General features: G+C 36.9%; 1 protein-coding gene across 3 annotated transcripts in view; it reads right to left on the bottom strand.

The window, feature by feature from the left end:
• RSU1 (Ras suppressor protein 1) overlaps positions 1 to 13,294 on the bottom strand; it is a 101,561-nt gene that overhangs the window by 33,103 nt on the left and 55,164 nt on the right. The window contains exon 9 of one of the 3 annotated variants that reach the window (XM_033511815.1): positions 445 to 1,639. The exons of the other annotated variants lie outside the window; for them this stretch is intronic. Coding sequence (XP_033367706.1) covers position 1,639 — 1 coding nt within the window. The 3' untranslated portion in view covers positions 445 to 1,638. Of the gene's footprint in view, positions 1 to 444; positions 1,640 to 13,294 lie in introns of those variants that run through there. 3 annotated transcript variants of the gene reach the window in all.

Here is a 13,294-nt window from a genome sequence, read left to right as displayed (position 1 = left end):
AAAGTGAATCTGAAGGAGAAATTGTTTTAGGTGGAAAACAGTGCTCCAGGCTAGATATAACACACTTGTGATAGTAGAACTGAGCTAGTCCCATTGCAAGCAAAACACTTCAGTTAAAGACAAGTCAAAGTCCAGCCAGGGCTGTCCAAATATATTCCTGTTTTGTAACAAGTACTCCACCACAATATAATACATTTGAACCTCACAGTTTGTACTGTTGCTCTAAGCATGCTTCACTAATGAATAAAGCCACTAAAGTTGATGTATTAGCTGGTTCCATTTTTTCTTTAAGGAGAGAAAAATACTTGTGAGCAATAAAGAAAATCTTAAATAAAAGAGAAAACTCAGGAAAATTATCAAATGAGCATTTTCCTCAGCAACACTGAATAATAAGAACAACAAAATAAAATATGATGGTGTATATAAACTTTTAATTTCATTCTTTATACATACCTGTTTTACAAAGCACACTTTCAGATTATATAAAACAGTGCTATTAGAAAAAGTTCACATTTGAAATATCTTTTCACTTTAAAACACTGTGACATGACAGTAAAGTTTTACAAGCTGAAAAACACACTGTTTTTTGAGCAGAACTACTCTTCAGAGCATTTCTACAACAACTTCTTTGTATCCAACAAATGCACTCAATGTGGATTCTGACAAACCATATCTATTTGGCTCTCACTGTGTAAAGGGTTTAATAGTATTTTGTGTAGATAACTACACTGCGTACAAATTCTTTGTCATTTATTTTGGTGGTGATGCATGTAGAGTTTAGTGTTAGCCACAGCAAATGCAATTTTTTAAAGAAAAACTACAATTGCTTATTCTAGAAACCTGCATTTTACACCTTTTGAGCATAAGCAGATAAATTTTCGGTGTCACTATTGCTGAGATTTCCTGCTATTTTTATTTTCTACTGACAGAATACTCAAAGCTGACAAATGTTGTAGAACAGACATAGATATTAAAAGCTTCAATTTGCAGCAAATAGTGACAGTTTGCTTTTGCTGCTCATAAACCAAAAATCTAAGAGGTGTAAATAAAAGAAAGATGTCAACAAAATACTTGGATAGATTTTTAAATAATTCTACAAGCAATAATGATACAGAGTAATATATCTGCTATCACTGTGCATATACAACATCATCAGGCTTATGGATCTTGAAACAGTCCTTTTAATTTTGGCTAATATATATATAAAAAAAATCAGGTACCATATGCATTAAGTAAACAAGACCAAAAAGATAAACAGTATATCCAAACACAACTTTTTTGATATGCTGGGCTTTGCTGTGACTATTTTGCTGCTGTTCTGCACTAAAGGTGTACTTATGTTTGATAAAGTGGTATCTGTCACCTCTCCAGCTTCAGTCCCTAAAATGGTTATTTCTCCTGCCTCACTCCCCTCTCTTCTGCCACCATAAAATGTGGGTAACAATTACCACTGAAGCTTTTCAACACCCAAAAAGTTTCTATCTATCTTTCAATAACTATATCAAATACTTTATTTCAACACACAGGTCTCTTAATCTGATTAATTTTAAGACCTTTTGTACAACAGTGAGGTAGTCGTCTGAGATGCTGAGGATCCATACATTCTTGGTATTAAACACTGAATTGCTGGCTCCATGCCCTGTAAATTAATAATATTAAAAGGAAGTAAGAAGGATAAGGAAGGAAATTATAGCTGCCACCTCATGATAAAGACTGTGTTGCAGACAGCTGAAATACCTGCTATTTATGGTATCTGGCATCACTGTAGTTCCTAGTTCCCACACTCTGCCTGCCCTCTGCACCTGTAGGAAGGCTGAGGTAGTTGGAATATATCAGACCTCACTTCACAAAGGATCTAAACAGATCTGTGGATGGGCAGCTTCCCCGACTGATAGAGCTTAAGCAAAGACTACTGGCACGAGAAAACATGATTTACTGAGTGGCAAAAATTAAATATAAAACCATCTTCCCCTGAAATCATAAATGAACATGTTGAGTAACTATTCTGTGACTGCAGTGTCCTATGCTCCTGGCCTGTCTACAGTGCACACTCATACAAGTTTGACAGTATATTTAACTCCTCAAGAGATTTTTCCTTATTTTTTACTTCTGTTTCACTGACAATTTTTTTCCCCAGACATTCCACTTTTAACTAACAGAAGACCTGCCTGTGCCTGAAAACCTGTATTAGTAACTCTGCATTCTGCACAGTTGACACAAAGCATTTTTGCATATTGTTCCTGTCACTGCACTGTGAAAACTCCCATCACAAGCAAGGCACAACAAACACTACTTTGCTCTCCAGTAAATTACAAATTTCTAGTAAGATTAATTGTCATTACATCAGTCTTCCAAGAAAATATTTTTTACTTTTGTTATAATATTATATATTATATATAGTAATTGCTTCAAGAACAACAATCCTGAAGTTACATTCTTGATGCATCAATTTGGGGATTTTTTCTTTCCTTTTCCTGGTGATCATCTCTGGGAAAAAAAAGTAATGCTAAATAACGGAACACTGAAACTTGTCATTTCATACTAAAATTTCCAAAGATGATTAGAGAAAGCAAATTTTCAGGCTTCACTGCTGCTTCCAAAAGGTCTCCAAAGGAAAAATCTTTTGAAAGCCAAACTTGACAAGAGCAGAAAACAACCTCATAAGGTAGGCAAAGCATGCTGTGGCACATTTCTCTGCTGCAAATTGCTATTTCTGCTTACTAAGAAAATTGTGAGTTTTATGCTCACATTCTTTCCTGACAAATTTGTGCTTTCAGCTACATGAGAATATTTTAAAATCTCTTAACTTTTATTTTCATTTAGCTTTATTATTTTTAACTTAAGTTTTAATTTGCTTTTAAAGTAAACAAACTTCTTTCCCTTCTCCACTCAACGATGCTGAAGAGTGTTCAGGATTGAAACAGAAGATTATTTAAAAAAAATTAGAAAATCTACTTGTGGTGTCTTATGGGTAGTTCATACCTCCCTTTAGCAAAACATATGCTATGAAGTCACATGATGGGTGAAATAAGAGGACTACAAATCCATGACAAAGGTTAAGACAGTGGAGGTTATTGCCTTTCAATGAACTCTGCTAGAAAGCTGAAAGCAAACTGAACCTGCATTCCAGATTTCATGTTTCCTTCAGGAACAGTTACTGTTAAAGATCTCCAGTGATGGAAAAAGTCAATTTGAGACAATTTGAGAATCTGAACATTTTTTGTCTTATTCTCACTCAAGATCACAATTTTTTCCCTTCTTCTTCAAAGACTTGCTTGAAAATATTTCAACATACTTTTTCAGGGAAGACCCCTCAACTTCATCCATCTTTCCTCATAAGTGAACTTTTTTAACCTTTGACTTTGCTTGTTCCTCTGCTCTGGACTTTCTCTAATTGGTTCTCATATTTTTGTAGCTGGATTCATATCCTAAAACAGGGCTGACAGAACTGAGTACAGCAGGTACATTACTTCTTCCATGTCACATAAGGCACCTCTGCAGCAGTGTGGTGGCATATGCTGACCCTCTGTGATTCCAGAGCTCATTCTGCAGATCCAGTGCTTAGCAATAATTCCCCACCATGTATTACTTCAGTGAGATTTTACACCCAGCTCTCCTGAACTGCAGGCTATTCTTTTTGTGACACAGTACTATTTATATTTGAAATGCTTTTTTGTTTTCCAAAATCATCAAGGATGATTTTTTTAATTGTAACTCTGTCTCCTGTTCTGTTATCTTCTCTTCAACTCTGCTAATCATGTTATCATGCTGTCATGCCTACAGAAAAAATACCTATTAAATATATAAGTTCAAAGTTTTTCAGAGGAAAACTTTCTATACAAATTAACTGTATGACTAAACAGTTATTAGGCAAGCAATAGAGCAAGTAAAAGAAAAAGAAAAACAATGTCTGATATAAATACTGATATGTCTGATATAAATACTGATATACCTTGCCTCTGTTATTCTTGATATCATGTACCTTTTAATTTTTTCCCTTTATTCTTAGCTAGCAGCTGCTTATTTCAGGACCAAGCAGTAGAAGGGAATGTTCTTTACCTTTTGTAGAGTAGAGCAGAAACTTCTCCCAAACAAGTGTGTGGGAAAGACAATCAGACCTGGACTATAAGAAGGGGTTAAAAACAGAATCCAGGAAATCTCTACTTCAGAGATCTATTGAAACATCAGGTCCCTCCCACCGCACTACTGGCTATTCTAGGAAATCAGCCACTGCCTTTGGCTCAAGAAAAAGGCTGAACGCTTGAAAATGTTCTTAAACATTCACAGTCATTCTGAAGAGTTATTTTCCAATGAAGTTACCTGCACTCTGATCCAGTAAAGTGCAAAAATTAACACCCAGCAGGAGTAGGCCTGGCAGTTGTAGGAATCTATTGCTATTAAATGAATTATACAAAGCCTCTATTTGTAGAGATATTAGTCCTGTACAACAAGCACAGCAATGACAAAAAGGGTGACAAAGAGGGAGTAAAGCTGTAAATAGAACATAGATTCTAGATAGTGCACCACTTGTTTCTCTTGGGGTTTTATTCCTCTTTCTTTCTCATTGCAATTATTATTGCTGTAATAATTATTACAGTAATTTACTTTGTTTCAATTATTAAACTGTCTTATTTCAACCCATGGGTGTTTACATTTTTCCTGATCCTCCTTGAAACCTCACCTGAGGGTAGGAAGTGGGGAATGAGTGAGCGGCTGCAAGGTTGCCAGGTGGGGATAAACCACGACACAAATAGAAAACTTTCACCAATCCATGTATGGACAAATCTCTTCTGACATACTATGGAAAGAATGATCTCGTTATAACTCAACATTTTCAATAAGGCCACTTTTATACTGTGAAACATCTAAACTGTTATCAAAAATAATAATAATAATGGAACTATAAGGCACTTTGGAAATGTTTATTCCCTTTGACATTTTGTCTTTCAGACTCCTCAGTTCTCAAGATCAGGAACTGTCTTGTATTTTGAATACAGTCCAGGACATTTTGGTAGCATCCAAAATCTAATAATCATAACAGCAATAAAAGCAGTAACACATTTCAGATGCTGTCCTTAGAGAATTCATGTTTCAGAAGGTTCAGCCAATTAATGGAAAAATCAATGTTGCCAGTAATTGCTTTTAGAGTCAGTTGGTTCAACTTGTTTGAATATGATGGTTTTATTTCCACCCACTGGGTAAACAACCATGATGGAAAGCTCATTTGCATGGTTTTTAGAACACACCAGCACAAACTGAAGTGATCTGCATGATTTGCAAGACCTACAACATGATGTTTTTGTCAGTGCATGTGCCAACATTAAAAAACGTTCTCTTGCAACTCAGTATGGGAGCAGGGTATTAGGAAAAAAAACCAACCTAATAGAACCATGTCTCTTTAGTTTTAACACATTTTGAGCTTCTTCCACCACTTAGTCAACAAAATTAGCAATCAGTAGAAATCCTAAAGTGAGACGGATGGTTTAGTTACTGTCAGTAACATATTTCAGAGGTCTGTAACAAATAGCAGCATCAAATGAATAAATAATGTTCAAAGCCTAACAGCCGGCTTCCGTAACAGTGTGAAAATATGTAAATGTTACATCGCTTTACTCTTCAAACTGGCTCTCCTTTCATTCCTCAGAGACTCTTCTGTCAGAATAACAAGCTAAAAACAAAATATGAATGACAAGTGCACATACTGAGCTGATTGAGAACACAGAGTCGAACAGTAACCATATTAATCTCGTCTCTCAAAGAGGCTGTGTGAATCCCAGGCAGAAATATTGATTTTGATCTAGTCTACTGCAGTGTAGATTGCTAATTGGAGTTCAAAATCTATGCAGAGTGCTTTCCTAAAAAATGGCAACTTTCAGCACTTTTCTTAGTTCAATTAGGACACCTAGAATTTTATACTTAAAACCCATTAACATTGTCAAAAGCCTCTGCTATCTCTATAAATCCTTGTCGAACATCTGATTTGTGAACTTCCAGTATATCATTGTCTGAAGATATAAGAAAACTCTAAGTGTTATGAGTGACTTTACTCTTGATCTGGATTTTTTCAGTGAAGCGAGTATGTGGTGGGCAGCTCGATGGGGGTGATTTCTGCCCCCCTGCTCTGCTCTTGTGAGGCACCACCTGGAGCACTGCCTCCAGCTCTGGGGTCCTCAGCACAGGAAGGACATGGACCTGTTGGAGTGAGTCCAAAGGGGGCAAAACAAAATCATCAGCAGGCAGGATCACCAACCTTATGAGAAAATACTGCAGCATTTTCGTTCTTGAAGGTGACCTATAGAAAGATGAGGCCAGACCTTCCAGGAGGATCTCTTGCCATAGCACAAGGAGTAACGGTTTTAAACTAATAGAGGGTAGACTTGACTAAATATAAGGAAGGAGTTTTTTACAGTGAGGATGGTAAAGTCCTGGAACAGGTTTGCCTCAGAGGTGGTAGATGCCCCAAACCTGGAAATATTGAATTCAGGTTGGACAAGGCTCTCCCTGAACAGCATCGCCTACTGCCTCTTGGGGGAGGCTGCTGGGCCCAGTGAGTCAGAGGTTTACCACAGAAAGCCTTTTCCTATGTCCTTAAGATGTCTACTGTCAAACAGGAGCTGAAGCAGTCAGGTAAGATTAGCCACAAATGAATGATGTTGTAAAGGTTTTATCAGAAAAAAACCCCAATATTATTTGTCCAAAAAGGTCAAGAATCATTATTTTATATCTAGCTATGAAAAACTCTCAAGCCACTAAATTAAACTGAACCATTTCATTTAGAAGTTTCACTGTGAAAGGTTACAGGAACAGTTGCCTAAACTCCAATTAGTGCTGTATCCCGTGATTTTTCACACACTAATTCACAAAGGCCCATTTTAATTAAAGGAAAAACGCCAGGTCACTTTTGTTGGCATCATTAGGTGGAAAAAGCCTCCATGACACCCAACAAACCAACAGCAAAAAAACCCCAGCAGGCACAAGCAGCTGTTTACCACTCTCTAATTCTGTAAATAACAATTACATTAAATCGAGGTTCAGGAACAAAGTCCAAAGTTTGAGCTAGTGCTACTCTTTACTGACTCTAAAAGTTTCTGAGATTGTAATAGCAAGAGCACTAAGCATTTCTCCTCAATAGAGTAGGTTCACAGGAAACCAAAGGATATAATAAAATTGATGACAGTATCTCCTTGGCTGCTATTACAGAAGGACTGACCAAGGGTAGTTACTGGCCCAAATTGTCCATTATGTCAGTTAAAAAAACAAGACTGAAAAACTTCCAGCCTTCCCTGGTAAAATTGATGTCATGTTGTTCTGAGAGGGAAAAGGGCTGTCTGCCCTCTGAAGGAGAAAGGAAAGGTTAAGCTTTCCAAGTGGTCCATCTTTCATCCCCAAAACAATTGTGCTGACAGTAAACCATGAGTCTGCCACCACCTGGAGACCCACAGGTAGCAAGAAGTGTCACTGCTTGCAGAGACTTAACAAAGAAATTAATACCACTAGCTTGCTATTAGCCTGTAAATGCAAACCCATCCTGGTCTCTCAGTAGCTTCCAGCCAGTCTGCCTCTTTTGGTGCTGGATATCCATTGAGAGACATCTTCTAATTACAAAACTCCCAGAAAATCCATCAAATATCTTTTATCTACACCACTTGTGCTGGCAGAACAGATGGGAGAGGCTGTTTGGAGAACCATGTGCTCCTCTCAAACTGCCACCCAACTAAAGGTGTAAAATGTTGGACTGCACACAAAGAAAATCCCTTTGCTAAACGCAGACTAACACTCTTACACAGACGGTTTGAGGCAGGTCAACCCTCTCAAATCAGTGCATGGTTCTACATTCGCTGCTACTGAGCTCCAAGGTTTCAGAATCCAATCATTTCAGGTATTTTTCTTGTCCACCTTTTGCTATAGCAAAAACTTCCAGCAACCACCATCTGAACACTGACTTCTGTTATGACATCACTTGAGAAAAGCACACCAGGCATACAAACTGTTACAAGTTGGGAAGATGTACAGGGTTAATTTGTGAGATGAGCTGTTGTTATGCCCAAGAGAAAATGAAGTTGAACAGTAAACTTTCATTATGATCCTACTGTTCTGAACCACTGTATCACATGCTGTGTAAAGGAAAAAGGTATTTCATAATATCATGCTGAAAAGTTAAAAGAGAAGACAGCCCCCACAACCTGCTACATCACTCCTAAACATTTGAGCACAGGAATTAAATGAATAAACATCAATGTGGAAAAATATTTTACTTAGTTTATGTAAAGATGAGCTCAGGCAGAAGGTGGATAAATAAGCTGGCCAAAAATGAGATTTTTTTGGGTTTCTCCTTATGGATACTTACACTTGGGCAGCAAATCCAGCCAGAAACCTCCCCACAGAGATAAGGTAAACCAGATGTATTGCACCATCTTTCTCCTGGCTTTGCTTGTTTCTCATTTTCCCCCATTTTATTTGCAGAATCATGCCTATGTGGAGGACTTCACTCTTGCAGCTGTATTTCCTGCATCACTTGGACTCTAAATAATTTTCATGCTTTGCAAAATCTTGATAAACACAAAGATGCTGCACTTCCTCAGGAACAGGGAGTGCACAGCTGGGACTATGTCTTTTGTTTGAATCTAAATCTGTTGCTTTACCTCAGGCCTTCTATAGGCAAACCATGGTCATGACAGCAATTGTCACAAAGCTGTTTGTCATGCAGATTTGTCATGGTTAATTTTTACACTCATCTGTTTGTTTTTTTCTTAAATTGCTATCTATTTAATTATGAACAGGAATCTTGAGTGTATTTCAGCAAGATATGCAATAACACTTAAAAAGGGACTGTTCCTTTATTCAACACCAAGACACTTTTCAAATGCAAAGGGTTCAACACATGGTTTGCATTCAATTTCATTAGATTCTAACTGCTTTTGACAACAAGTGAAAAAAATTCTGCATCACCATGCAAATGGCAGCACAGTAACCCATTTCTAAAATATTCACCAAGAAGCAAAAGATTTCAGCTACAGTATCAGACTCCTTGGGCTTCATACAAGACCCAACCAACTTAGAACTATTTTACACTGCTAACGTGGAAATGTTTTAAGCTCTATTTTTCTTCCTGAAAGCCAAACTTTTTCTCCTTGCAAATTACATTAAAAAAAAAAACCAAACCCAACCCAAAGAACAATGTGGTTGGCAAAGTAAGATACACAGTATTCATCACCTTAGGTTCCCTTTTGCATACTCCTACGGCAGACTTTTTCATTTGAATTCTACTGGAAATAAATGTTTATAGAGCAGCCACCAGATAAGGTAACTGTGACTATCTTACAGTCACTCTAACTGCACATCATGTTGGTAGAAAGCCTCCCCATCCTGCTTCTTCTATTTCAGCAAAAGTCTTGTAGCCCTGAGAAGCTTGGGGGAGTTGTAAGACACCACATACTCCATAGGTACAGAGTTGATTTTTGTAACTTTGCTAGGATATCTGTGGGTAAGCCATAAAAATGCACTATAAACATGTTTCACCACTATATGATATTTTTAAAAGAACCAATTTATAGTTGTAAACTGGAGAATGGATAACCCCGTAGAATTTAATTAAATGTGTAGCCCTAGTTTTTCAATGTTTATCTCCTTTTAATCTAAATAAAACATTTTTTTTAAAAAAAGAACAGCAAACAATTATATATAGAAAATACGTACTGCTACTAAACCTTTTGAAAGTATTCTGAAATATAAACTGCAAATACATGTTTTTAAGAGACGCTGATAGGGGTTTCGGAAAATGCCCTATGGATCATTCTAAAATTTAGAAAAAATTCCAGTATAATGTCATAATAAAATGGGTAAGAAAATGTATTGAAGCAAGACATAAGAATAGAGCAGTTCATCTAGACTGCAACCAGTTATGAATAATTTTAATAAATATGCAAAGACTACATTCTGCCACATCAAACAGCTAGTCAGTTGTAAACCTACAATACATTTTTAGGCTATAGTATGTGTGTATCTAGAATTACATAATTAATGATGAGCCTCATGAATATAGTCATTTGGATTCTACAATATCTACATTTTGCATCAGTTCATCCCACGATTCATTTTGATAATATCAGATATTTTACCTATGAATATTATTTTTACAAATTTATTTTCAACACAATTTTTTAAAAATTGAATGTCAACAGACTTCTGCACTTCAATGCCCATTGTTTTCTAAATCTATCCTTCTAGTAAAGAATGAATTGGAGCTGAGTTAATAGATGCATTTACTGAACAATAGGCAATTTCAGCACTAAACCAAATACTTACAGGAAAGTGGAAGAATAGTTATGAACAGGGGAGTGTGTAGAGACACATATACCACGAACATATAAACCTTTTAAAAGTCTACCTCTATCCTCTTAAGAGAAACACAGGAGGTGTTTCACCTCATCTTAATCCAGACTCCTTACTTTTCCAATACATATCCTCTTCAGTGCTCATATATATATTCCCATGCCAATGTACAAATATTAGAGTGGAAGCAGCCTTTCTGATTCCCAGCTCCATTGTCTGTGAAACATATGGAGAGGAAGACTTGGTGTGAAATACATCCTAGCATTATCTAACAGCACAAATCAATCCTTTACAGGGAAAAAAGAATTTAACTAATGTTCGCCCTTGATACAAGGGTCTCATTTTCTAACACATAAATGCTAATGCCTTCTTCAGCGCAGAAATAATGAAAGCGACTCACACTGCTTAGTTTGTGAACACAGGTAAACCTGACTCTAGCAACCCATGTTTCAGAGTATTAAAACTAAACATTAAGCTTAATGAAGTAGTGAAACTAAGTTGATGAATAATTGTACAGATTAGTGGATACAGGAGTTGTCAAGCAAAGGGAATATGAAGTTTCAATTACCATTCTTAATACCATAAGCCACAGAATACCTGGCATTTATATGCTGATAAACAAATACTACTGAAAATACTTAAGAAGCAACCATCAGTACAACCATAACTCAGTGGGAATCCCAATACAACACCAATGTTTAAAAGGCCAATATTTATCTTTGCAAACTGAAGTGTCAAAATATTTATGATTGCTCAAGTCACTGTCACTAGCCTACTATGATGCATCTGTGGGTTTCAGGTTGGTTGATAAGAACCTTTACCTGCAAACTCTCCTCCATTCAACAATGTGGGAGGTAAAGATTATTGCAATACTTAAACATGTATTTGCTCCATCCAAAGCTATGAATCTATGCAGTGAATCACTTAGAATTGATACACCATTAGAAGCCAGATTTTGACCACAGGCACACCTGAATCTCTAGGGCAATCTAGTTGGTATTAAGTACAGGACTGTACTTAAGAGGAAATCAGGAAAAATCTACTTGTCTGGATGAGATTAAAATCTCATTATAGCATGCATCTACAGAATATATCGTAAAACTAAAGCAAAAAGTAAGCAAATTAATCAAAACCTAAATTGTGAAATGCCAAACTGAATGGGCAAGAATTCCATCTGCAGAAAGAAGCTATTTTGTTTCAATTCCCAGAGTGAAACTACAAATTAAAGCCAAACAAGCAAAGAAAAAGTAGTCAATATTACTAATTAAAAAACAACAAAAAAGCAAAATAGCTCAGTGAAGAAATTTGTAGGTAATATAGCATATGTACCAGTCTGTAAAACTGTTTTTGAACCACCTCCCCTAGTTATACTGAAAGTATAAAGAACCACCACAGGCCACCTCTGATGCATCAGGTCAGGTAGAGCAAGTATCCAAATACACCAAACAGAATTCACCCTAATAGCTTCCAGTAAAAATACAAGGTACAAGAAACAAGCTCATGAAAACAAAAACGTCATCTGTCCCTCGTGTTCTCCATATTACTGATTAGAGAAGCTCTTTATCCGTCAGTGGTAAGTCACATGGAAGGGGCTGCAGGATCTTGAACCTAAACTCTGCTTGACCTCTGTGTGCTGAAGAGTAGACCTTTATGCCTTTTTATCCCGTCTATGGCACTCAAAAAAAATCCTGGTGAAGTTATGGAAAACAAAGCCCTGGCTAGGTAGATTTCACAGTGGGAATGAAGAGAAGCAAGTTCCCAGTGAAGGGAACAAACAGAACTGTGTGCTCCAACGCTGATCTGCCACTGAATGGCTGATTGCTTACCTGCCAATTCTCCACTGCAAAATCCATGTAACACCTTTGTCTACTGGCACAGTCTTCGGGAGGTTATGGTTCTAAGGGGAAGACAGCATGTTTTGAGATCTTTGGAGAGTTACTAAAGCTACACATGAGATGTGTGTGTCTGTGGCAGACATGGAATGGGATTCTATCTTACAGATACTTTTCCAATTTATAGAAGGACTCAAAAGTCAAATGCCCACTTACTAACCATCCAGTGGATGCTTCCAAATTTACTCTAGGAGTACTCTGAACTATATAAGCATTTCAAGCAAGTCTCCTTAGCCACTGTCCAAATCCACACTGCCTTTAATACACAGAATTTAACAGTCCTTTCAACTGCAGTTTTATATATTCTACCAAAAAGCTGTCCAAAATGTGGACCAGTCCAAAACTCAGTCTGCCTTAAAATCAAGACCAGAGAAGATTAGTCCTTTCTGTTCTGAATGCAAATACTACTGAGTAGCAGCCACATAAGAAGTACACAGAGATGGTTAGTTATTTTGATACATTAATGACAAATACAACAGCTTAGAAATTCCACATTTCATTACAGATTTTTCCCAAGAATAAGAAGATAAAAATCTACTCTTCAAGAAAGATTCACACAGATGAAACTGTGAGTAGATTAGCAAAGAAAGCTAAAGAAAACATGCAGCTGCAGTCAGATTTTAGCATTGACAATTGGATGTTTTCAGCATGTTTTAAAACCACCACACCTTTAAAGCTGTATCTAGAAGAGAAGTAAGAGAACTGTATCTAGTTGCCTTACACCTTACATACACACCGAAGTGAACAGCCCACGGCAACCATTTTCAGCCATAACTCACTTGAACTGGAATCAGACCAGGCAGGCAAACATTAAAGGCTACAAGACAGCAGAATTTCTGTAAGCAGCTCATCCCACAGGCAGCCTTATTTTCAGTCACACTTAGGACCACAAACACAGAAAAACATAATGCTAAAGTTAAATATGTTTCTCCTGGAAAAGCACGCACTGAGTGGAATAGGGAACAGTAGGGTTTCTTTTGTATTGTCACAGTTCTGCATCACTTGGTAGCAATCCAGAAACATCCTTTCTGGTTATTAACACAGAATAAATTCAATCTCTCCTCAGTTAT

Source organism: Parus major, chromosome 2, assembly GCF_001522545.3.
Source record: "Parus major isolate Abel chromosome 2, Parus_major1.1, whole genome shotgun sequence".
NCBI classification, from domain to species: Eukaryota; Metazoa; Chordata; class Aves; order Passeriformes; family Paridae; genus Parus; species Parus major.
Note: the sequence above shows the minus strand (reverse complement) of the source record. Positions and strands in the feature narration are given on the sequence as shown.